Source organism: Zeus faber (genome assembly GCF_960531495.2).
Source record: "Zeus faber genome assembly, chromosome: 14".
NCBI lineage: Eukaryota > Metazoa > Chordata > Actinopteri > Zeiformes > Zeidae > Zeus > Zeus faber.
In genome coordinates, this window is record NC_137200.1 from 19,455,479 (window position 1) to 19,482,922 (window position 27,444).

At 46.5% G+C, this 27,444-nt stretch overlaps 3 protein-coding genes across 3 annotated transcripts in view; 2 read left to right on the plus strand and 1 right to left on the minus strand.

Moving 5' to 3' along the window:
• Positions 1-8,421, plus strand: part of map3k7cl (map3k7 C-terminal like) — a 9,581-nt gene extending 1,160 nt beyond the window's left edge. The window contains exons 3-5 of the mRNA XM_080014417.1: positions 3,492-3,550; positions 4,902-5,017; positions 7,414-8,421. Of these exons, the coding sequence (XP_079870543.1) occupies positions 3,492-3,550; positions 4,902-5,017; positions 7,414-7,594 (356 nt within the window). The 3' untranslated portion in view covers positions 7,595-8,421. The remainder of the gene's footprint in view (positions 1-3,491; positions 3,551-4,901; positions 5,018-7,413) is intronic.
• Positions 8,422-9,739: 1,318 nt separating this feature from the next.
• bach1b (BTB and CNC homology 1, basic leucine zipper transcription factor 1 b) lies at positions 9,740-14,749 on the plus strand (the record flags this gene model as incomplete). Its single annotated transcript, XM_080013498.1, has 5 exons — positions 9,740-9,744; positions 9,933-10,188; positions 10,644-12,065; positions 13,810-14,016; positions 14,549-14,749. 5 exons carry the CDS (start codon positions 9,740-9,742, stop codon positions 14,747-14,749), a joined length of 2,091 nt encoding a protein of 696 aa, XP_079869624.1.
• Positions 14,750-18,985: 4,236 nt separating this feature from the next.
• rab38b (RAB38b, member of RAS oncogene family) lies at positions 18,986-25,519 on the minus strand. Its single transcript, XM_080014416.1, has 3 exons — positions 25,284-25,519; positions 22,544-22,824; positions 18,986-20,224 (listed from the first exon to the last, which is right to left on the minus strand). Exons 1-3 carry the CDS (start codon positions 25,480-25,482, stop codon positions 20,072-20,074), a joined length of 633 nt encoding a protein of 210 aa, XP_079870542.1. The 5' UTR covers positions 25,483-25,519; the 3' UTR covers positions 18,986-20,071.
• Positions 25,520-27,444: the final 1,925 nt, after the last annotated feature.

The following is a 27,444-nucleotide window of genomic DNA, read 5'->3' on the forward strand; positions in this document are numbered from 1 at the left end:
TGCCAATATGTGCCACATTCTTCCCATCAAAACAGACACCCCCCCCCCCCCGCCCCCTTACCCACACACACAAACACACACACACACACACACACACACACACACACACACACACACACACAAACACACAGATACATACACACACGGCTCAAACAGGTGCTCCCTCTATTTTCGTGGGACCACAGCCCGTTGATAAACAAGCCACATCTGTGCAGGGATGTGTGCACGTGCGCATGTATATGTACATACATGCAAACACACTCACACACACACACACACACACACACACACACACACACACACACACACGCCCATGCATGGTCAGTGCCACAAAATCTGGCATGACAGTGAACTTAAATAACAACAACAATAATGAATCTACGTAAGTATTAACGCTAATACTGGTGCTGCTTCTTCTACTACTACTACTACTACTACTACTACTACTACTACTACTAATAATAATAATAATAATATTATAATAAATGATAATAATTATTATTATCGGTAGTATTAATAGTCTTAGTCGTAGTATTGATATTATAATTGATAATAACTGTAATGTTTTTCATTATTTTATTTATTTTTATTATTTATTTTCTATTCTTCTTCTTCTTCTTCTTCTTCTTCTTCTTATTATTATTATTATTTTTTTATTATTTTTTATTCATGGGTCCAGCCCACAGGGCTTCAGTACCCGCAGTACACACAGACATGGTTGAGGTCTCATTAGAACCAGGACGTTTCAGACATCTTGTTGTTCGAGTTTGATCAATATTGATGTACATTTGGAGCAGAAAAAAAGCAAAATACTAAGTAGAAGTAGAAGTAGAAGAACGTTGACACGATTTGATGAGTTTGAGGAGCGGGGCCCTTTGTGACATCATAACCCGAAGTTATATCAGTCCAACTTTGTCTCTCGTCTTTCACACCCACCCACTTGCGCCGTGTGGACCGCACTGCGTTTGCCACACGTAGACAGACAACTTGAACCGATGCTGTGTTTAAAGGAAACTCTGAAAAGTGTAACTCGTTCTGCGTTTTTACAAAAACTGCGAAAACTATAATCAGTCACATAAGGAGTTTTCGCACCGCAGGAAGTTCTAAAAACCTTTCATTTGTACCCGCACTGCATGGTCCAGTAACGATGGTAATTGTTAAGACGCCATTCTTGAGGGACCTTTAAAATGAACACAAGAGGAACATTCAGTGATGTAAGAGTGATTGATCGAGACATAAGTCCACAGTGATAAATGCACATGAAAAATAAGATGCTCCATTTAAAGTAAACAGGTCTTTATTTATACACAATTTATTTCCAAAAACATTAAATCTATGTAAAAAAAAAACAGCGTCCCTCCGCCTGAACCCTCGCAGTGGACAAGGCGGACTCGGAGCGACGCCTCAATCATGACAGGTTTTCCTCAGTGCGACCCGACCAAGTCGCATCGCCAGTCAGTAAAGAAGGAGTGGACAGAACATCCATCCTTCGAGGTTAGTCACACTCGTGTTTAAAGAAAAGACCAAGCAAATCTCATAAAAACTTTAAAAAAGTTCTGAAACGAGTGGGAAAAAAAGCTATGTGGCGTTACTCGTAAACTTGTAAAACTCGTAAACTCATGCGTTCATTGTAACTCGCGCTTCACAGAACACGGAAAACTGTAATACATACCTAACACGACTAAACTGGACCCTGTGTGTTGCTGCCTGCAGCTATGTTAATTACTATTATTATTATTATTATTATTATTATTATTATTACAATATACAAACCTACTGTTTAACCCACAATTTAACACACACACACACACACACACACACACACACAAACCCTGCCATATCTATGGTGCGGGCTCTGTCAGTCACAGTATTTTACTGCATTGTGGTGGCAGCTGCAGCTTTCCTATAGTAGAGTCAGGTTTCCCTTGTAATACTTACACCGACCCTCCGCCTGATTCACTGTTCAGCTTTTAGAACCGTTGCCTACATTCATCAACAGTTAACGCTCGGCTCTCCACTCCGGCCGTCTCTGAGTTTTTTTCCTTCATGCATAAACCACATTCAATCTAAATCCGGCATCTCCAACTTCGACAAGAATTTATTTAGGGTTGTCATCTCTGTAGGCCTATTAGCGTTTTTCTTGGGTTCGTTTTTTTTCCCCCCCAAACAAAAAGGGCTTTGATAAAGTCCGGTAACGCTCCCATTTTGAGTTTCAAAGATTGTGGGCTCTGGCTCACTATCAGACGCCCCTGGCTTCCAAATATAAAGTTTGGATATCCCCCAGAGCATGTTGTTGTCTCGTCGGACTCATGTTTCTCAGCGGGAAGGGGGGGTTGGAGAGGCGGGGGGGCATGAGTCTTGTGTTCCGCCCGGGGATCAACCCCCATGACTTCATGCCGGGCGTAGTTTCTGACCCTGCACTATGTCAATCCCAGGCATGAGCGCTGTATTTATTCCTCATCATAATTGGCCCCATGGCTCCCTCTAATACCCATTTTTAGAAGCTTGCATCATCCCAGGATTCTCCACATGTGTTCCACAATTCAGGGGGCGCGGCGGAGGGGGGGCGGAGGGTGGCGGCGGAGGGGGGCGGGCGGACATAACTGGCGGTTGGCGATAACACCCGTTCCGTTTCTGTCCGTCTGGCTGGCAGTGTGTCCGTCTGGTTTGGCAATGCGGCTCATTTATTATAAGTGTAATGCTGCGTTGTGGTGTCATGCAAGAGGCCCCGATTTTCTGTCTCTCTCTCTCTCTCTCTCTCTCTCTCTCTCTCTCTCTCTGTCACAGCCACCAGCAAAGCACCGCAGGGGCCTCTTGCATGACATGGAGAGGGGCCCCCGCGGTGCTTTGTTGGTGGCTGTGACACAGGGAGAGACACTACCAGAGGCATAAAAAAAGGACAAGACTGATGATGATGGTTCAGAATTGGTATAAAGGTTATTATTTCCAGAGACAAATGCGAAAGGAGAAATTCTGGGGCTGATGTTATCAAAAAAAATACGATTTTTTTTTTTATCAAGAGAATTTGGCAATTTGGCTATTGAAGTGAATTGATTGTCATTGTCGTATGAAGGATCTGAGTTTTGTTTTGATTGTTTTTATCCTTCAGTTCTGACAAAAATGACGCGCGGCTCGTGGGGCTCGTGCCGTCAGACAACTTGACGGCGCCACGCGCTTCCACGCCCCTTATGGGCCGTCCCCTTTCAGCAGCCAGTGCCTCCTGCTCCACCTGCTTTGCTGCTTGTCTTGCGGCGCTGCTGCGCTCCCTCCGCCTCCCCTGCATCCACCTGTTGGGTTCCACTCTTCTATCCTACGGGGGGATTCAAGCCCATCACTACGATATTTAAATCTCACTCAGTATGTCAGTGTCTGCTGTAAACCTCGCCGGGAGTGATGAGCTGTAGAGCCCAGACGCCCAAACTCAAACCGTGCAAAATAAATAAAAATCATTTTAATCATTTGTTAAATTATTATTCATTGTGTCCTGTTAGATGTAAAGGATGTGGAAGACCTCTCTCAAACTTTCCCAGACCTTGAGCAGAGACTACAGGTACAACACTACACTACACTACACAACAGAACACAACACTACACTACACAACACAACACTACACTACACTACACTACACAACACTCACTACACTACACTACACTACACTACACTACACAACACAACACTACACTACACAACACTACACTACACTACACTACACTACACAACACAACACTACACAACACAACACTACACAACACTACACTACACTACACTACACTACACTACACTACACAACACTACACTAGACTACACAACACAACACTACACTACACTACACTACACTACACTACACTACACAACACTACACTACACTACACAACACAACACTACACTACACTACACTACACTACACTTCACTACACTACACTACACTACACAACACTACACTACACTACACAACACAACACTACACTACACAACACAACACTACACTTCACTACACAACACAACACTACACTACACTACACAACACTACACTACACTACACAACACAACACTACACTACACTACACAACACTACACTACACTACACAACACTACACTACACTACACAACACAACACTACACTACACTACACTACACTACACTTCACTACACAACACAACACTACACTACACTACACTACACTTCACTACACTACACTACACTACGCTACACTACACTACACTACACTACACTACACAACACAACACAACACTACACTACACTACACTACACAACACAACACTACACTACACTACACTACACTTCACTACACTACAATACACTACACTACACTACCCTACACAAAATAAAGTATACAATGAGCTTTGGAATGTAGTGGAGTAAAAGTCAAAAGTTTGTAAAGTACAGACACTAGGTACTTACACTCAAGTACCGATACTGAAAATGCACTTCAGTACAGAAACAAAGTACTTCCTATAATTTGGGCCTCACGTGGCGACTGCTCAGTGTTCTGCGTGGATGGAGCCACTAGATGTCAGATGTTTCACTCCGTGAAAGTGCAAACCTTGAAAAAAGTGATTGAAATTGTAACACCTGCTCTGGAAAGCTGAAGATTTGAAATCTGCCACAATTCATATTTCAATGAAACTGAAAATGTTGAGGAATAAACGACACGCAAGATGGCGGAACGTCTCCACAGCAAAGCCTTCATAGCCATCGACTTAGCAGGATATTGGTCGAAATACATAATGCGCGAGTAAATGGGATGTATCCTCTGGATTTGATACGTTGCCTTCCATGCACCACATCGCTCGGCGTTTGCTACTGTCATATTGTTTTTTCGAATTTTTTATATTATCGATTGTCATGTGTGGAATGCACCTTCCTCTTCTCTCCGCAGCCAGTTCCCCCCTGCGTGGCCCTGAGAGAGAGTGTGCAGGTTTACAGGGAGCACTGCAAGATGGCGCGCGAGTTCCACCAGGTCAAGCACGAGATCGCCGTGCTGGAGGATCGCCGGTAAGGCCCTTTCACTGACCCGCCTCCGTTTCCACGTCCAGCACGGGAATCTTTATCTACTCAGATCGATTCGGGTCTCCGAACAGACTCAGTAATCAGTTGTTTTTTTTTCACTCGACGTGGGCTTCACTGCAAACTTGTAGTTGTATGCTGTATCCATAGTTGCTCAGATCACGTCAGAGTCACGATCCATCAGTGTGGTTCATTTGTCACTGTGCTCCCTACTTCCACAAATTATTATTATTATTCATAGGTTTTTGGACAACATCAAGGAAATATCGTGCCTGCATATGAACCTACGTCGATAATATTTAATGATCACAATTTCTCAGTAAATTGGGCGTGGCTTTCAGAGCTAGTTCTGTCAAACAACCCGACAGCGCCCCGCCGCTTCCAGCCCTCTTGGGCCGACCTATTTAAGCGGCCCATCCCTCCTTCAAATCATCACTTCTATATTTCTAGCTTACTGAGTCAATGTCTAAACATGTCTTTGTTTGCAGCACACTGCCAAAGTCAAACGATGCAAAATAAATGATGATCATTTATAAGTAGATCTAATTGTTGGCTGTCATAATTGACTTTATTACTATTGTTAAACAACAAGGATGTAAGACGGTGAGTGCTTCATTTTCTAGTGAAGCAAGATGGCAGAATGTGAGATGAATTTGGTTGGATTCCATATGCAGTGCAGTAGAATAGTGATTGTGCTCATCCGAAGCGCGACGCAGTAAGACATATAGTTGCATAAAGACATGCAGACATAAGCTGTGGTACACGACCCTGGACACTCGCTCTCTGTCACGCACTATTTCAGTGGTGGACAACCCCGTTTTAACCGCAGACAGGGTGTGTAGCTCCATGTTTTGCATGTGTGCAATGTAATTAGAACAACTACTTGCACAGAGCACCTCTCCAAGAATGGTATAAAAGCTTTATTTTCATTCAACCTGTTCTAACATGATGAAAATAAATCATTGATACAGGCTTAATTTAAGAATTTTTCGTTTTAACTAACAAAGTTTTATATATATTTTTATATATATATATATAATTTTAAATATTGGTTTGTATTTAAGATGTTTTTTTCATTTATTTATTCATTTATTATACATATTCTTTTTTTTTTAATGAATAAATTTGGATCCATCCATGAATCCATTGGCAGGCCTTTGGTTGGCCAGCACTACTATAGTTACATAAAGACATAGACATACTGTAAGTGGTGCACGGCCCTGGACACTCTCTCTCTGTCACACACTCTATTTCCCTCACACACACACACACACACACACACATCCACGCACACACGTACACACATGCACACGCACACACACACACACACACACACACACACACACAGACAGACATAAACACACAATGCTTAAACAGTGTGTCCCCTGTGTCCTCAGCAGCTGTGGCTAGTCTTAGCAGAGGGATTTTCAAGGCCCTAGCCTTGAAAATAACACATACACACACACACACACACACAAACACAGACACTCACACACACACACACAACACACACACACACACACACACACACACACGCGCACGCACGCACACACACACATGCACATACATAGACACCCCTTCAAAGTTCCTAAATAGAGCGCAGCCATGTTATTCCATGTGCTGAAGCAAACTCTTTAATGGCTTGCAGTTATAGTTGAGTTTAAATAATAACGGCATTAATCTGGAAGGCACAAACACTCGGTTTGCTGTTTTTACACTCATTTATGAGCTGTCTCATTTATGAAGCACACACACACACACAAACACACACACACACACACCAGACACACACACACACACACACACACACACACATAATGTACCGTAAACACTGAGCTATTTAACAGCTCAGCATATGTGGAACCAGCGCTCTGGTGTTGTTATGGCAGCGCGCTACATCACAGGCGAAATGGCCAACGCGATATTGCAAAAGCGGTGAACCAGCGTGACTCAGCTGTAGGAGCGGCTGACCACGGTGTCGCCGACTCACAGAACCGAGCGCGGTCGGCCTCCTCCGCAGGTCGCCTCACGGAGGAACAAACGAAACATGTGTGGCTCGCCGAGCGCGGTCCACTGCTCTTTGCCATTATGCGACTTGGCCCTGACGAGGGGGTAACACAACACCGCCAGCCACACGTCTCCGTCCTGGAGGCGTGCCACACGTCATCCGGGCTATTCAGAGTCCAAAGGCTCTTCTCTGAATTAACACTATGCCGGGCTACATCAGCTACATCAGCCCCCCCCCGGAGCAGTGGCCAGTGGGAAGTTGTTCTTCTTTATTTGTTTAGCGGGGTTACACCAGGGAAAACAAACACGGGAACGCATTGAAAAAGTATTCCTGCGAGGGTGCGTTTCCCACCTTCTCGCTCTCTCACCCTCCCCAGACGTAAACTGCTGGCCGAGCTGGTCGAGGACGAGAAGGTTGCCGTGGAGATCGCCCGCCTGGAGGAGGAGTTTCGCCTGCTGACGGAGGAGAACCACACGCTGGCGTCGGCCCACTCGGAGCGCGCTCAGCAGCTGGAGACGCTCTGCCGGACCGGTCCCACCGGGCCGGGCGACTGTTGACTCCCCCTCCCCGCCGGCTTCGCAAGGGCCAGAGATCCCTCGAGAAAGAGAGAGAGAGAGAGAGAGAGAGAGAGAGAGAGAGAGAGACGTCGTGTCTTCCTTCCACGTGTATCAACCACGGACACAGTGACGTGAAGGCCGTCGAGCGTTTGTTGCAATCGTATCGAAACCTGAAAGCGCTTTTTGCGGCGAAAGGGCACCTCGGCGGCTTTACACGCGATTCATACTCAAAGATTACATTGTGTCGCGATGCGGGGCGACGCGGCGGCTTTTTGCCGGCTGCCGTGGCAACGTCTTTCCTCTACCTTGTTCAGCCTCCACGAGTTCTCTTGTCTCCGGTCCCGGATTCCCCCGGAGACCGTCCAAAGAGAGCCAAATTTGGCAGGATGTGGTCCAAATGCTGTGTTTGAGGACGGGGGGGGGGGGTTTTCCCCACCTATCCAAAACCCTTCGGTTTACGCCGTCGCTGTTCCGTTGAGATCCCGTCGCGGCGGCAATCCTTGAAAATAGTGGAATAGTTAGAGGTAGAGAAGTTGTGGCCACAGGCGAGGAAAAGTGGAGAAAGTTGGGAGGCGGGGGCTTTAAACATGGCCTATGTTTTTTCTTCTATGAATAAAATGTATTTTATTGTAACACCAGCAGGATCATTGTGATGTTTTTTTTTGTTATTTTTTTTATCATTTGCTTTATTTATTTTTATTTTATTTTCTCGAAGATCGGATCACGTCGGCCCAGCTATTGTGACATAACGTCCGTGATTGGCCAGCAGAGCTCGAGCCATCCCACCTCTTCCCCGTTTTACTGAATCATGTGATGTTTCCAAATGTCGCACTCACGCTTATTTGGGGATTTTTTTTGTTGTTGTAATGTATAAAACGTTACGTCGCCAATCCAATGCCTGTGTTTTGAATACTCCATGTTTTAATGCGCATGGCTGTCGTGGCCAATTCCGTACGAGAACAACACTTCAGAATGAAATACGCCGGCGTTTGAGGTTGTGGAACATAAAGAAAGGCTGTAAAAAAAAAAGGGTTGAGAACAATTGTTGGAAGCATGGTATAAAAGTTCTAATAAAAATATGAATGTCATAATTTTTAAATTATTCCCTTTTGAAGGCGGGCCAATTAATTATTAATTTATTTCATTGAACATTTTTTGTATTTTATTATTTCAATATTATAAATGTATATTATATATTTTCAATGTAATTGTGGAATTTATTTAATATTTAATACTTTTTATTTGATCATTAATGTCTTCTGAGCAAGAAACAGTGATTAATTCCCTTCTCACGGCCTTTGGAACTACATTTGAAATGCTCTCCGATTCACTCTTTCCCTCCCTCCCTCTCTCTCTCTTTCTCTCTCTCTCTCTCACTCTCACTCGCTCTCCTTCCTTGTGTTGCACACACACACACACGCACACAAACACACACACGCACACAGGCGTGGACGATGTACATAAGAAAGAGGAAGAAGAAGCCTCCGACATACAGTAACATGAGAAAGGAGAAGCAGATGGTTCGCTCTTGATACAGCCAAACACCGCTGAAGCTGGATTCATGGACTAGTCACTGATTTCTAATTCTCCAGGTCAGTTAGATCGGTTCAACTCCTTCCTCCTAACAAGTTCTCCTTAAAACACGTGTGCAGCCGGGGTTCGGTGGTGGGGATAACATTAACGGTCAAATCCGGCAATGGAATTACCGTGAGCGGCGGAGGGTTTTTCTTGGTTAAAACCAGCGGTTTACGGGACTCGTCTGAGGGCGGGACGGGGGAACTGACGGGAACTGCTGGCTCATCCTTTATCAGCAGGTCGTGAGTGAGTCAGCGCTCGCTCTGTTACACCCAGAGCTGTTACAACACACTCTCTCCCTCTCTCTCTCTTTCTCTGCCTCTTTCTCAATGGCACTTGATCTCCCTCTCGCTCTGTTTCTCCCTCTCTCTCTCTCTCTCTCTCTCTCTCTCGCCTAAGTACACACAAACACGTTTGTCGGGCTACTTCATTGAGCAAAACTCACTTTGGTTCGTAGCCCTTTTTTTTCCTGATAAGGAGAAGGTCTAGTCGGATGGCATTCCGCTCGGGAATATTTATGTTGGTATGCGTCCGCTGTGCTTCACACGTCAGAGGCTAAAAACCGGAAACATGAGGTCGGCTTTGTAAGGTATGTCAAGGTCTCTCTGCAATAATACCACATCCCCTACAACCATATGTTAATGTACACCTTGAGTTACAAAAGTTGAATGTGTTACTCCGGGCAGGCTTGCAGATAAGAGATGTGCGCGCGTGCGGTTTTGTCTTTGTCCCTGACTTCTTGACTTCTCATTTCCACACGCAGGCTTCTCCTGGCGGCTATGTCTGCGGAAAGCCGGCGGCTGTCCGCCTTCGCGTTCGAGTCCAAGTCGCACCCCTGCAATGTGCTGCGTCGCCTCGACGACCAGCGGCGGCGGGGTCAGCTGTGCGACGTCACGGTGGCGGTGGGGGGCCTGAGTTTCGGGGCCCACGGCTCAGTGCTGGCCTCCTGCAGCAAGTACTTTGCCAGCAGGATCTCTAACCAAACGTGGCAAGGGGCCGTCATCACCCTGCCCCAGGAGGTGAGATAAGAGCCAATAATGCTATCGCGCTTTAGTTAAACATGGGCAGAGCCAAATGAGATACAGGGGAGGGGGGGCCCTCGAGAGCACTAGGGGTCAAAAACCAAAAGTAGCTGCGGGTGATCACAGAACAACACGAAACAAGTGTATAACCTAAAAGGATAAGCTTGAAGGCCTTTCTAAGCACTCTGGAAAACACCAATATCACATGCCAAATTCCTGTCTGATGTACCCTTTGCCTCCATGTTGGCTTTTTAAACAAGCGTCAAACCCCGAAAATAAATGCATTCTCCTCCTCCTGTGATCTCCAGAGTGGCAAGAATGACAATCACGATCTTCTTTGGACGGGTCCTGGATGGATATTGTTGAACACCAGATTTACAGGCTGTGTATTTGATCTGAGCTGATATCGCTGAGGTTTTATCTCAAGGGTAATTGCTGTGCTTGTTCTCCAGGTGATGGCTGCCGGCTTTGAACCCTTGCTGAACTTTGCCTACACGTCCAAGCTCCTCTTCGGCAAGGACAACGTCCTCGACGTACGCAACGCTGCCTCCGTCCTGGGTTTCAGGGACCTGGACGAGGCTTGTTTTGACTTTCTTCTCCCCAAGCTCTTCGCCAGCGGAGCCAGAGGCTTCGCTCCCCTTCCGAGAAAGCTGTGTTGTAAGAAGAAAGGCAAGCGCCAGCGGTCAAAGGCGGAGGACAGCGTCAACCATGAATACTCACCGGCCGAGGAGAACGAGGCCAAACCGGCGTCTCGCTCGTCGTCCGACCAGGAAGTGGGCTCGGCGAATGACGAATCAACAAAGCGCGAGATGGAACCCGAAACCGCTGCGGCGACCTCGCCTTCCGTGGCCGAGAAACAAGCCGGGGGCTCGGACGCCTTCGCTCTGAAGACCCCAAAGTACCGCAAGTTCCAGCTGGCCTGCGGGAAGGAGGCCTGCGGCCCGGGGAAAAGCCTTCGCCGGCCGGCGGAGGAGACCCGCCCCCTCCGTCGCCCGTCCTGCTCCGGTGGCTGTAGATCCAGGGATGACGCTGAGGCGGCAAAGGGAGAGCCAGGGGAAGGAGCTGGAACAGACTCACAGGATGTTGACAAGGGAGTGAGCTCTGAGACACGAAAGGATGATAAGGTTCAAAGAGAGACGGATGAAAGCAACGGAAGGCGGGATGGCAAGGAACGAGGGATGGGTGCTGTTGCTGTCGGCCTGTCCGGTGACAGAGAACCTGTGCCGGGTGAAAGGTCATTGGGGTTGATGTTGCACCATCACCCCCAGGAGGCATTTGTCGATGGCTATGTATGCAAAGGGTCACCGGGGCAAGAAAGGTCTGTCGCTGAGGCTACGGTGGATAAGGAAGCAGGTGACTGTGCGGCATGCGGGCATTTACAAACGGTGGAGCGGGAGCGAAGCGAGGTGAGCGCGTCAGAAATCCCGACTGAGAGAGGAGGCGGCTACGACAAGCGCGGGTTGGAGATTGAGGAGGAGTTGAACACAGAAAGAGTAATGGGAAGTGACAAGAGGAGCGGCGCAGAAATGGAGGTGGCCAGGCACCTGGCCAACGAACTGGGTTCCATCGTTCTCCGATGCCCTCCTCTCCCTTGTCGGCAGGCCGACGGCGGTTCTGCTTCGGAGACGGGGGACGAGGTGGCGCGGGATCCGTCACTGGACTGGCTGGGGCGCCGCGTCGTCCTCGGCTCGCCGCCCGCTGGCTCCTCGTGCCTCTTCCTCCAGGGGCTGAGCCCGAGCCGGAGGGAATGGAAGGCGGCGGGGGAGCCGAGTCGACCGCCCCCCTGCGGGTCACCGCTCCGCTTGCGGGAGAACGGAGACTCGGAAACCGAAACCGAGGGAGACGACTCGTCGCCCAGTGACAAGGCCAGACATGTTAGTATCAACCGCAAAACCTTTAAAAACAGCACGACCCCTATCTTAAAGTGGTAATCCGTGACATTATTTTGTACAGAAAATCCAATATTTGACACTTTGTAAGAAACAGCCATTTAATGGATTTACATTTTGCAGGTGCTCCTCTATACTCTGTTTCCAAAGTTTCGGGCACACATAAAGTAAAAGATAGTTCCTTCGGGTTTGATATATCAGCGTATGGTGAACCATACACTCTTGAAAACCAACGGCACCACGTTTCAAGTGGAATTACAGGGCTTTGTAGCGTAATCCACCCAACACGGACGATCTCATGGATTTCCACTTTAAGGTTTATCGGGCCCTTTCCGCTGTCATGTATCGTCTCTTTCACTGTTTGTGATTCTCAGGTTCATATCGGTCTTTCTGGAGTAAATTCTCCCTTCCCGCTGCAGCATGACTTATTCATGCTAGTTTTAGACTCACTAGGCAAAAGGGGGCCTGTGTTTATTGAATAATAACTATGCTATGGCATCACAAGTTAATCATTCACCCAGTATGTGTGTGTGTGTGTGTGTGTGTGTGTGTGTGTCTGGTGGTGTGAGGTCTTATTTATTTGTTCAGAGTCCAACTAGAATGAACATGATCATTTAAACCTTTTGGAACAGGTTGGGTTAAAAATATTTTGGCTAATCTCATTTCACCGTCACAGGGAAAATTCAGGCTGTGAAATCGTATACACACCTAAAGGACTGAACTGAAGGTCGTAATTATATCTGTGTGTGTGTGTGTGTGTGTGTGTGTGTGTGTGTGTGTGTGTGTGTGTGTGTGTGTGTGTGTGTGTGTGTGTGTGTGTGTGTGTGTGTGTGTGTGTGTGTGTGTGTGCGTGTGCGTGCGTGTGCGTGCACGCGCTGTGTGTGTGTTTTACCTATTGTATACTCTATAACTATGGGGCATATATTTACTATAGTCACTCATTACCGATGGAAATAACATGCGCTCAACCTGGGTTTCCAGTAGATGAAAATTGTAATAATTAACATTAATCCAAGTCAGTTGACACTGTTTCCTTTTCTTTGTTTTCTGATCCCTCGTGTTGCAGCCTCCTTAAAATCACCCGAAATGAGTTTACTACTCTCGACTGTGGAAACACATTCACACTGATACTAGTCTGTGACACAGGGCTGCATAACGCCATTCAAACATGTTCTCGCCCGGGTTGGTGGCGAAAATAAACCCTTGATATACTGTACGCACCGTGGTGTCAAAAATGACATCAAGATGATGAGACAAATGCTTTTTTAATTAAGCACTGAAAGCCTTTCAATATTAGTACTATTCATTTTAATATTAGTGCTATTACTATTACTTTTGATATTTAATTTGGTTTAGTTTTGTTTATAATCAATCGCACTGTGAATATGATGTTATTTCTTGAATGCTTGAACACCTAAGCCAGTGCTCAACTATGTTATTTTTCTTATTTCTTAAAAAACGAGGAAGGAAGGAAGAAAGAAAATGTCCTTATTTCTGCCATTAAAAAGATGGCACATTCACCGTAAAACAAAATGCATCTGGCCACCAGTGTGCGCTGGCTTTTTCCAATTTTTCCAATCTCTCCTAATGCAGACTTAAAACGAACAAACAAAAAAAAACAACAACAAAAAAAAACAGGATCCTTCCTCTTAGTGACCTCACAACTCCTCCCCGCATCAGCGGCGTTTGAATGATCGTAGTGTTGTTTCGCGTCCCGGGGTCGTGCCAGGTGAAGCTGCCGTTCTCCGCCGACTGGGTCATGGACCTCAGCAAGAGCGAGTTCCAGCAGCTGGTGAAGCAGCAGAGCCTGACCCGGGAGCAGCTCAACTTCGTCCACGGCATGAGGCGACGCAGCAAGAACCGCATCGCCGCCCAGCGCTGTCGCAAGAGGAAGCTGGACTGCATCTACAATCTGGAGTGTGAGATCAACAAGCTGGTGAGGCGGTGGTGATTTTTTTAATAATAATCATTCGTTATGTATGATTGTGGCCAGCGTACCTTTTCTGAAGGGGACATGTGTTGGCGCACCACGGCCAGAAAGACTCCCGTCTCCCTCCCGTCTCCCTTACCTGTGGGCACGAGACTCCCGCACGAGGCAGTTTGGCGGCGGCGTGGAGAGGGAAGCGTGCTGTGGTACGCAGCCGGTGCTTGACGGCGCCCCTTTGCCCGCCACACGCATAATGTGTGTTTTCCTGGCATGGTTTGGGTCCACTTGTCCCCGATAGAGGGAAGAGTCAATACAAAGTCATTCTGCGTGATAACCTTTACCCTATGGTGAAACATCTCTATCCTGATGTCAGTGCTCTCCACCATCACCAAAACACCAAATAAGGAGACATCGTTTGTAGTTCCAGAGGATCTCCGCTTCCACGCCTACGCTTACGCAACACACCCTTATGTTGGTTTGTCCTTTAATTTGTCACCTGTCTGTTGATCAATGTGTGTGTGTGTGCGCGTGTGTGTCGCAGAGGGCGGAGAAGCAGAGGTTGCTGGCGGAGAAGGGCCGACTGAGCCAGATGCAGCTGAAAGAACGGCACACCGTCTCCGCCTTGTGCCAGAGGCTGTGCAGCGAGGCCAGACTCCAGCCGGAGCAGCTCCAGGTCCTCGCCAAGTACTCCTCCCCGGACTGCCCGCTCTCCTGCCTCATCCCCCGCGGAGACTCCACGTAGGCTCCTCGGCGTCCGCCGGCGGCGGCGACGCCATCGAGGGCTCTCCGTCCGAAAAGCCAGCCGGGACGTCGGTCGCCAGGGAAGAGCAACGCTCACGGGACACACTTTTCCTCAGAACACTTGTGCGGATTGACTTTGGAAACGCATTGAAAACAAAGGACGGTCGATTTAGTTCACTTACCGACGGACTTTTAATGAGGGAACTAGGTACGGCCACTTTTCACCACCGGCAGGGAGCAAGATGACCAGCATTCGTATACTCAGTGCGCAGGTTTGAGGTTAAGCAGGTGGAAAGAGGTGGAAAGAAAGGCCTGATGTCTGATGGCGCAGGGCTACATGGACAATTCTTAATCACCAAAGAGCTCTACTTTTGTAATGCCGACTCAAAATAAATCTCTCAGGTGTTCCCTCGGTCCACAACTACTACACACATTACCTCTTGCAGCGATAATATTATTTGTTCTGTGCTCGCCGTACCGTTGGTATGAGCCGCGGCTGCACACCTGCACCAGATAAGAATAACCTGACAAACAGACCGCAGGCCGTTCACCGGATTCTCCACCGGACTCCACAATGCGTCAGACTGTTTGATGTAAAAAAAAAAACAACAAAAAAAAAAACCGTGTTCTCTTTGCGCCTTCTAGGGCTTCTCTCTTGCTCCTTTTATCGGTTTATTTTGTTGATTATCATCGCCATAGTAACATCAGCAAGCGACACCCCTGACCCTGAAACCAAAGACATTGAATTTTTTTTTTAGCAATATACTAAGTAGCCTTATGATCGGGGGTTTCCTCTGCGGGAGCAGATATTATATCAATTTGTTTAATGACATGATTATTCAATTATATTTTCATGATTGCTTCGGTACTCAGTACATATTTCATTTCGTCTCATTTCATTTCAAGTTTTATAAATCCGTGATGGTCACACTAACATTCTGCCGTGGGAAAGGAGCCGTTTCACTACCCTCTGGTGGTAGTGCGTCGTCAAAGTGTTTGCGGAGCAGTAATGTACAGTATGCTAAAACTCAAAGCACGAGCAGTTCTGTGATGATTTTCAGTGGGGAAAAAAAAGTATATGCATATTTCTTTTGTATTGAGGATTTTAGGCAGCCATATTTCCTTCGGCAACATTTATACATTTACATTCAAAACTGGTTCAAAACACTTTAATTTCACAAAGTCTTCACTTATAATACATGCTTTTGTTAATAATAAAGGGGTGACCTCTAAAACATTCAGCAAAGGAGAAAAAAAACAACCATAAAGCAGAGTAATTCCTAGATTTCTATTGTTCGGTGTGATTAAGTGTCTGTACTCTAGTTAGGGGGAAAACAGTGAATCTAGAGTCAAAACCGCCATGAGTGTACATTCCCTCATGGTGCAAATGCCCTGCAAAAGAACGTTAAACTATTAATCGTTTTGCTGGTGACCCCCCGGGGAACCCATCGAAGGACCCCAGGTGGTCCCCAAACCCCACATTGAGAACCACTGTTCTACTACTCCCAGGATTCCAGTGTTGGCATTCAAATTCAGTTCCACCGTTTACAGGGTCGATCTTTACCGGAGGTTCGTTTCGACAGGCTTCGGATCCGGACTCGGAGCGGCAGAACGCGCTGAACCCGCCCGTGTTTCTCCGGGAAAAACCGCGGGCAAAAAAGATGGACGGAAAAAGGGCTGCTATTTTGAGTCTCCGCGGCGCGCAGCCTACTCTTTGCTGTTGACTCACACTCGGCGACGACAGTTTCGAGCGCTAGAAGTGTAATCCCGCTAAACCCTTCTCGTACGACGTATGAATCCATTGCATAATCCAGAAGGAGGTCGGTCTGGGTTCGGCTTAAGTAACAAGCCTATTATTCGAGGAAGGAGGAGGAGATCCAAAGGGGTGAAAGGTCACAACGGGCCGATAAGTGGGCCTTGTGATCTGGGCTCCGAGGCCGCCCCCTAGAAAGTCACCCTGCACGAGAAGATCGTTTCAACCTCAGGCACCTGAGGTTCTAACTTCCACGTATCAAGTTGGGCAACACTTTATTATTAACACTTTATTTGTTCATTTATTTTATTTGTGTTTATTCTTTTTGCAGTCGATCTCCAAGCGAGACGGGCGTTGTACACATAGTATTCGACGGTATGTCTACCATTGGTAGCCGTGGCCTCCGCTCAATCTGTTCCTTCATTTTTTTGGACGTCCAAGCAAACCAACACGCAGCGGGACACGTTGAAATACAGATGGCGCCACACGAGCTACTGCATATGATATGATTCGAAAAACATCAAACTTTTTACCACAGAAGCTCCAAAACACAGGAGATACTGTATCTGTACTGTGTGTGTGTGTGTGTGTTGATTAGGAGCTCTTGCTGTCTCGCTTGCCCCTGGGTTATTTTTTCCCATCTCCACACTCCCCTCTACCTCTATCTTTATCTTTCGTCTCATCTCATCTTCCTTATACGTCTTCACTTTTTGTTCCTTTCACTCCTCTGCTGCGCACTCTCCTCTCCTCTCCCACACGTTTTATTTTCCCACTTGTTGGTTTGTTCGTCGTCTCCAAGCCAACATGTGGGTGTTTTTTTTTTTTTTTTTTTTTTTTTTGGTTTCTTATTTTTTGTTTTTTTTCCGGTGGGCGGTTTTCTGGCCGCATCCAGGCGAGTGTGAGAACTGCGAGGAAAACGCGTGACATAGAAAGTGGATGATGCTGGAATCTATATACGGCCATAAACGATGCTCAAATGCTGCTCCGCGATGGTTGCCAGACTGAAAAGGAAAAGAAAAAGAGAGAAAGAAAGGAAGAAAGGGAAAGGAAAGAATGAAAGAAATAAAGAAAGCAAGAAAGAAAGAAAGAAAGAAAGAAGGGAGGAATTTGTGAGTTAAGATCAGGCAATACGTTCAAATCTAAATCCAATCCCAAAGGGAAAGAATCATCCACTCAGTCGGTCATGCGGCTTTCCTAATGAGAACCTGGGAGCCCACACACACGCATGCACACACGCACGCATGCACACACAATAATACATACTATACAGGTATCAGGAATATACCGAAATATTGAGGTGTTGGCTATAAACTCGTGCGCTGTATTTCAGTGGTCATTCATCCAAGAAGTGCGCAGGAGCAAACATTCTTCATTGAGAACTTATATTGGTGTGATACAAGATTTGGAAACAGATATTGCAACTTGTCTCATCAGATTCATTACAATAAACAATGCAAAGTGCATTCCCTTCCAGATAGATAGATAGACAGATAGACAGACAGACAGACAGACAGATAGATAGAACTTAGATGGATAGACAGATAGACAGACAGACAGACAGATAGATAGATAGATAGATAGATAGATAGATAGATAGATAGATAGATAGATAGATAGATAGATAGATAGATAGATAGATAGATAGATAGATAGATAGATAGATAGATAGATAGAGACAGACAGACAGACAGACAGACAGATAGATAGATAGATAGATACAGACAGACAGACAGACAGACAGACAGACAGACAGACAGACAGACAGATAGATACAGACAGACAGACAGACAGACAGACAGACAGACAGACAGACAGATAGATAGATAGACAGATAGATAGATAGATAGATAGATAGACAGACAGACAGATAGATAGATAGAACTTAGATGGATAGACAGATAGACAGACAGACAGACAGACACAGACAGACAGACAGACAGACAGACAGACAGACAGACAGATAGATAGATAGATAGATAGATAGATAGATAGATAGATAGATAGATAGATAGACAGAGAAAAAGAGTCGGCATGGCGTCATAGTCCTTGAACCCCGAAAATACTGCGACCTTGGGAATAAGCATCGGTCTTTACACTTGAACCTCTATGGTCTACAGACACAGGGGCGTCACAGTAGGGCGCAGTCCTTTGAACACTTTGCAAACAACGATGTGAGTGTTTTGAGTTTTGCTGCCCGAAGGTTCCCCGGGTCGGTAGCACACGCTTCCCGGTCTTCCCGGATGTGGTTGGAATCAGGTCCAAAGTCCTGCTGCATGAGGGAAAGCGGGAGGAAACGGGCGGAACACCAGCCGGTGCACCTTCAAACCGTCGGGGGGACGGAGGCGGGTTGGAGACTCACGGAGGCGGAGCCTGCCTTTTCCTGCCGAGCGAGATCGATAACCGCGTCGCACCTCAGCTCGACAGCCCTGGGCTTCAGCAACGGGGCGTGCGTGGATCAGAGGACGGGGCGGTGAACTGGATTTAGACGGGAGAGAAAATAGAAGGGGGCCTATAAGAGGAAGGGATTTAAAGAGGTCGGCTTGTGGAGAGGAGATGAAGGAGAAAGGACGGGCGGAGTGGGCGGAGTGGGCGGAGTGGGCGGAGCGGCGTCAGAAAGCCCCCATTTGAGGATGGAACGGGAGCACGCGAGGGGACTGGAATCAATTCTTGAGGATAGAGATCCAGTCCATAAAACAAGCATCAAACTTTAACACTGAAGAAAATACATCAGAAGCATTAATAACTTATTATTGGGATAGAAAAGTCACTCTGACGGTCCAACGTTGGAGCCAAATGGTTAGTAACGCTATCCCTGGCCCAGAGACTGAGAAAAATACCCACGCAGAGCCTTTCATCACAACATCTCTGACTGTGTTTGTCGCGGCATCCCAGCCTAATAAAGTCCGCAGCTGAATTAAGTGTGAGTGCGTCTCCGCCGCAACCGTCCGTCCGTTTGCCAATGCCGAATGCAGTTATCACCGGTAATGAGGATAAACTCTGGGTGAACCTTGCTCATGGACAGGGGAATCCGCTAATTGGTGGGGAAGTGGAAACCACAGCTACCGTGTTGATATTCCCCTTCCCCTCGATATTTAGGAAGGTTCACCATCCCTCGGAATTCATGGCCAACCGCGGGTAACATATTATTTCTTGACACTGACGTTAACATTAAAATAGAATATGTTTGAAAAAATATATAACATTGTTAGGCATAAATATTTTAGAAAAAGGAGACGTCACATCAAGGTACGCATGTGCAACATTTACACGAGTCAATAGCAAACCTGGGATTAGTCTGTTGAGTTGGTCCGACGAACTCGCTTGGGCGGTCTCGTTTAGAATGACATAACGTGTCTCCCAATAGGTGAGCCGCCAGCTCTCCACAGGGGGTTAAAAAAGATCGGTAAAAGGCGTCATCAAACGTACGGTACATTTTCTTCGGGCGGGGGCTACTGCGGTTCGAACCGCGAGCGCCGCCGAAGCTGTGGTTCCGACAGAGATCTGTGTTCACCCCTTCGGGGGGCCGTGTCCCGACAGCATCTCCGACCGCAGCGGGTGCTCCCTTCTCCTCTAGGGCTTGAAGCAGCCGGAGCAGCTCATCGGCCGGTCGGGGTCGAGCTGAGGCGAGATGGTGTCCGGCACGACCGACTTCAGGATGTCGTGCTCGCTGGCCATGATGTGCTTCACCAGGAAGTTGGCCGCCTCGCTGATGTTGATGTTGTCCTGCAGGACGGAGATAAAATGCTGTTTTGTAAGGCAGTGCAAACTTGAGGCCCCACAGGGGCCCCGGGCTGCCATTATTGCGGGGCCCTTGCCGTGACTATACTTACACATTCCATAAAAAAAAAAAAAACTTACTTTCCAGGGCACACACAATTATTCTTCTATTCCGCCATTTGACATTGAGGAATATAAGGATAAATCCGCCCGAATAAACAGGCATAGCCACACAGCCGACACACTGTAACAAAACAGTAATAATATGAGAAGCCAAATGTTTTTTGCGAGCGGCACCATGCCACATGCCCCACTTAAAAACAGAAACTATAACAAACTGACAGACAGTTTTTTTTACCACAACACAATTGTCTTGACTCTCTTGTTTGCTTATGTCGCTAGAAGTTTGCTCGTATGTGACCCACTTTTGCATTTCCTGTTAGTCATTGTTTCGCGAGGTGGGCGGCAGGAAGTGGAAAGGTCTAAGGTTCACTAGCTACGGCCGTGCACAAGCCCTCTAAGGTGGAAAGGTCCGTCCAAAGATGAGCGGCGTCTATCTCCCTTCAGAACCGCAGCTAATGCCGTGCACGCACTACGGGGCTTGATCGCAGATCGCTGTGCTGCTCACGCTACGCAACTTTTTGTCTTATGATCGGGGGAATCTTTTGGGGTTTGCACGCTACATGACTGATCGGGCGACAGGGGGTCACATATGACAACGTCTTTCACCAGGAGGACGAGTCCGTCGTGTCTCCAAACCCCGTTTTGTCACGAAAACACGCGCGAGAATTGACGCCGGAGTTGCTCCTTCTCGACTCCTCCCCTCACCCTCACTCCGTGACGGCTCTCATTGGCTGTAACTAGTTGCATCATCCCCCGACTCGATCCCGACACGGCCAGATGTTAAACCTGCTTGATGTCTCGCCGGCAGTTTGTGCCACGCGCTCCCCTGAGCGGGAGCGCGCTTTAATTTCCTTCCGATCGGGGGCTTTGCTCGGCAATCTACAAAAACCTGTCGGCGAGCGGAAAATCAGCTCGAAATCACGTGGTCCGAACTCGACATAATCTGAAAGTACATACATCCAGCTACGGGTCAAGGCAGAAAAGCTTGAAACCAATAGTCCTCAAAAACTAGTGTCACTGTCTTTTAATTAGAAAACAGTTTAGTCTAAGCCTTGTTTTTCCATCACTGGAAAACCACTGGGACCCAATGATCGCAATTTTTAAAATCGATTATTGGGTCCCAGTGACCCGGGGGTTTACCAAAATCACGCAACGGGGCAACCGTCGCCGAAGAACATGGTCGCGACTGCCCCGGTATGGGGTCGACTCCCAATCGATCGATGATGAGTTTAGAAGAGTTTTCCTTGAGCTAAACCTTTCCTTAACAGATGGTGGACTGGATGGGCTGTGATTTAGTGGCGGTGGACACACAGCACATGCAGGGGTGGTGGTTACAGGCCGCGGTGAGTCGCCGACGCCTGGGCGTGAACGGCGCTCCGCGTAGGCCTGCGTGTGCTCCCGCATATGAGTCATCTCAGACAACTTTTCTCACGCCTGCAGCCGGCACATCTGTTTGCACCGGTTAACTCTTCTAGACACTCTTTGGTGCGGCCGAGCCCTCGTGCTTCGCACTGCCTGACCTATGACCTCCTGGAATGTTGAACCTTCACGGCATAAAGCGGGCAGTGCGCCCTGGCCGTTGGAACACTTCAGCGCCTACAGAAAATGCACGAATGAAGGCCTTTTAAAAGTCAGGATTCCACTTGTACGTCGTGGTACATGTGGAAGGACAGACCCTCATGATATTCTTGAACTAACTGGAGATTCTCTCCCCATCACAGTGGAATTAGATCTCTATTTACAAAGACCGAGTCCATGTCTATCTAATAAGCTTAGGTTTGTGAGATGCAAGATTAGATGGAGCTTTGTGTGCCACCAAAGCATTTTAAAATGTCACATTCCTGTCTTGCTTTTAAGTTTGTTACACCACCCCCCTTAGATTTGTCCCACTGAACCACTTTCCAAGAGGATATGAAATTCCAGTTGGCTGCGCGGGGATGTTTTCCACCGTGTAATCTGCAAGTGACTCGAGCGGGAGATTCTTAGCGGGCGCGATTGGGCGCTGCCCGCGGAGCAAGTTTCCATGATATGATTCACTGATATGATATTTGGACACTTCTAGGTCACATCGGCGGTATAAATGAACAAACTGAACTAAAAAAAAAAGAATGGTGATTTGAGCCATCAGGTTTATCCGTCTCCGCTGCTTGCAGGGATGGTCGGTAAGTGGTGACTCCCTAAAACTGAATAAGGGGGTCTCACCTTAGCGGAGGTCTCGAACCACCCCACGAAGCCGTGGTCTTTGCAGAACTGGTCCATCTTGACGCCGTTGTTGACGAACTCGTCCTTGCCCTGGTCGCACTTGTTGGCCAGCAGCACGGTGGCGATGCTCTGTCCGTTAGCGAGCATCAGTTTGGTGTCCAGGTCCTCCTTCCACTTGACGACGGCCTCGAAGGTGGTGGGCCGCGTCACGTCGAACACGATGAAGGCCCCCATGGCCTCGCGGTAGTAGACACGCGTCATGTTGCCGAAGCGCTCTTGCCCTGCGAAACAAGGCAGAGCACAGACCCGGGCTTATACCCATCGCTAACAAACGGCTGCATTGACCGTCTGGTCGGGACCGAGCAAGACCATGGGACTCCTCTATTTCGCAGGAATGCAGGATCCCGATCACTACAGTCTTGGGATGCCGATTGCGGCAAAACAACCAGAATCAGTTGTTTGTCCAATATATCCCTGGGAACGATGTCGTGTTCCAGCATAGAAACCCTGGAAACCCTTTTACACATGTTAGTATTTGTTTGTTTCGTTGTGTATCTGTGGGTTTGTATTTGTATTAAAGTGAGTATAAGTCGTCTTAGCATTACTATTTACACACTCTGTGTTGCGTGTACACACGGTACATGTGGTCAGGGGTGGAAATAACACCAGGCGCTGTAGGATCAGGTTGGGGCAACCCTCAGGTCCCCAGGGTGTGTACTATACTGCTAAGCCTGCGTAATCAGCAGTTCAGACCTGTGCGAGTGTACATAATTATTATGTTCATTTTAGGTGCCGGATCTCCAGGGGCTGGAAGGCTCACACAGCAAACATCTTAAGTGAGTGATCAAGTTTAGTATAAGAAAAGTAGGCAGTACCTGTAGAGCCTTTGTATAAATATTGTATTGTGGATGAAAGAAATAGAGTGAGAGGGGAAACAATCCTCCATGGTTTGGAAGTGAAAGACATTGGCATAGAGTGTGTGTGTGTGTGTGTGTGTGTGTGTGTGTGTGTGTGTGTGTGTGTGTGTGTGTGTGTGTGTGTGTGTGTGTGTGTGTGTGTGTGTGTGTGCGCGCGTGCATGCGTGTATGTGTGTGTGTCTGGTTGCGTAATGATGTTCTCTCTGTACAATGATACTCCTGTGACCTTTCAATCTACCTCACATGGCACTATCTCACATGATCTGGCAGCATACCTTGCGTGAATGAGAGCACACTTGTCTCATTGAATCGAAAAAATATGTGTGCGCACGAGAGAGACGGACAGGAGGGGGGCAAAGAAATATAAGAAGCGAGAGGAGTGTTGCCTGCGCAAAGAGGGGGGGGGGACTTATTTTTTTCTAAACATTCAAAAAGAATGACAATAAGATGACTCATTCAGAAAATGATGTCTCTTTCCAGTCTCTTTCATGAGAATGTCCCCGATGGTTCCCTAATGTTTGGTCTGTGCCCTGGGTTAAATAAAGGGTTAAAAAGAGTGCACTTACAGGCATTCAACCAGAAAAGTTAGACAAAACATAACAGCTATACCTTTAATAATAATAATAATAATAATAATAATAATAATAATAATAATAGAAACGTGTATCTCAATTCCGAAATGCTGTATACCTAATTTGGTGTTGATACAGTCAGAATACAAAAAGTCCATTCAGATGACTGTCTTTCAAATAATGCAAATTTGCAAAAAATCCATCATGGCAGACTATTTTTGTAGAGCACATTGAGCTGGACTTGTGTGTCAAATTTCAAGTAAATCGGAGTCAAGGTGAGAGGGGCATGGCCTTTCCAAACTTGTGCTTTTGGGCCTTAATTACAGAACCACCATCTAGCCGATTGGGCTCGTGTTTCTTGGGAAGCATTTGCACATCCTTTCCAGATATTGGGCCAAGTTTCATGTTTCCAGCTCGTTCCAGATCACGGCCATTTGAGACGCGGCATTAGTGAACAAAGAATAAATGTAGGTGCAGGCAGTAATATGCAGGGTGCAGGGTAGTCACCCCTTCGTTAAAGTTCAATGGATGGGAGTGCTCTGGCTCTCCGTTCCGGTGTGTTTTCTGACTGCAGAAGTTAATTCGTTCCGGCGGGTTCCCACAGCTAGCAGCGGTTATCATTCTGAAGTAGGGCTGCATGACTTAGGCTAAAATTACAATCTAAATTGGACAACATTTGGAGGAGGATTCATGGTGAAGTGCAAACGGAGGAAAAAGCACGACAACTTCTATAGCGCAACAAAAGTGTTTCCTAAAAACACAGAAAGAATGAAAATATCTCAAGACACGTACACAATAAACGTTATGTAATGTCATGTGACCGGTGCCAGCCGTCATTTGCACATGCGTGCATGTTGCGGGGATGATAGAAGATACCCAAATAGGCAATTTATTCGCGAATATGCATTGGCTTGTTCTTACACCAATCCCCTAATAATAATACTACAAATTAAAAATAATAAATAATGATTTTTATTATTATTACTATATATATAAAATTATATAATGATACTACTAATAAAAACAATTATTATATATGTGTGTGTGTGTGTATATATATAAATATATATATTATCCATGACATCCACAGACTACTGACATTAGTTTTCGTTAACCCTAAGGGGCTGGACTCAGAAGAAGAAGAAGAAGATCAATTATATTATAACTGTATATAATTGTATATAATAAATTACATCAATTATAGAACAACACACGTCAACACACGAATGACTTGTGCATTTGGGATCTCACCTGCGATGTCCCACAGCTGGAGCCGGACCGTCTCCGAGTCCCAGCTGAGCACCTTGAGCGCGAAGTCCACGCCGATGGTGGCGCGGTAATTGGAGGAGTAGGACTGGTGCACGTAGCGGCGGATGACGGAGGTCTTCCCCACGCCGAGGTCCCCGATCACCAGCACCTTGTAGAGCCGCTCCGTCTGCGGACCCTGCATCGCGACGCCGCTCGGTGAAGGGCTGGGGCCGGGCGCCCCGGCGTCAGGGTGTCATTTTGGGTCGTGGCTTGTTTTTCGGTGGGTGGGGTCGCGGTCGGGGTCGGGGGGGGGGGGCTGGGTTTTCGGAAGAGGGTTTCCCACGCGGGACGGAACGAGCGCAGCCTGCCGGTTCCAGGCTCGCGGACAGCGGGAGGACCCGCCCCGGTCCCCCCCCCCGCCGCGCGCGTGCCGCCGGGGCGACCTCGTGACCGCCCCGGGAGAGAGCCGCGTGCGCCGGACGGCTCGCGTGGACGGCGCGTCACGTCCACTTAGAACCGCCGTCACGACCGAACTCCATATTATTAAGTCAGGAGTTGCATCCGTGTTCCAAGTGTTGTGTTTGTTCTTCAAACAGCTTGGATATTAGTTTGACATATTTGAGGGTATTTTTCTTGGCCAAAATATTTTTGTTTTAACTAAAATAAAAGAACGTTGTCCTAAATGCCGATTTTGGGATCCACTTTCCCCAATTCATCATAAGTAAGGTGTTGTATCTATGTGTTATATTTCTTCTTCTAATACTACTACTACTACTAATAATAAAAACAATAATAATAATAATAATAATAATAATAATAATAATAATAAATTGTATTACTATTATTATTATTATTATTATTATTCGTTTTACATTTTGTAATGCATTTTTCTTTACAAAAATATTTACAATTTTTAACAAGATTCACAAGCCCCAAAACAAAATAAAAAAAACCTCAAGGCTATCTACTGTCCCCAATACACCCCGTCTAAACTCATCCAACATGGCTGGATACACACTTAGTTAAGTGTGTTAAAAAAAAAAATGGATGTCATTGCCATTGCAAACAATGGAAAGAAAAAAAACACCCCGACAGGTCAAACAGTAGGCATAACTCAGGGTACTTTACTGCGGTCCGCGGCCCCACTGGAGGACAGGTTTTCAAAGGAATTGCAAGGGCTCCACAGCAAAATAATAAGAACAGTTATAATAATATATGTAAAACATAATAAAATGTGATAATTATTGTTGTTATTTTATTTATTTATGTATTAATTTATGTATTTTTCTTATTCTTATTCTTGTTCTTATTTTTATTATTATAATTAATGTATATAATGTTTTACATGTTTTTCATTTTTCACACACAAAAAATAAAAAATAGAAAATTATATATATATATATATATGGAAGAGGGGGGGGGGCTCCTGATGGCGGTATGACCACTAAAACCCCTGCACTAATACAATGGGCTAAACTATAGTATCAGTTCAACCACAATAGTTGAATTCCAGACCCTCAGCATGCGATTGCATAACATCGTGTGGTTACTCAGGCCTTCCTGGGTGGCGCTTCCTCTGTCCTCATGTGACCCGCCCTGCTAAGATGTTACTAGATTTTAGCTGCCATAGGTTTGAGCAACGACGCAGTGCACTGTGAAATAAGCAGTGTGACAGGGAGCATCAGCATCAGCAGGTCTTGATTACATTTTGTATTTGCCATTAACATCACGGTCCCGAGCGTTCTAATTTCTGTATTGTTGATATCTCCACCCGGGTCAAAATGAAGCCGCCTCAATGAAATATGACACAAAATGGTGCAAGCGATTGGCTTTCTGAAATGTTGAAACCAAGACAATTACAGGGAAATTTGCACCTCCGCTATCTTTTCATCCGACTGAAAATTAACAATTCTGGCAAATGATGTCATCTCTGCAAGTTAGAGCAGGTTTACCCAATATCAGAAATGCCTTGTCACTATACAATTGCACGACATGTTTTGGCATAGGTCAGAAATCACATGGCATTGTTGGCCTAGAATGCATTTTTTCTGTTTGAGTGGTTATACGCTTTCACCTTAGAATAACAAAAAATAACATTGAAGGACTGCACAAACGATACTGCACAAAATACAGAATTTAATTTCAGTATAACGAAATTCAAGGT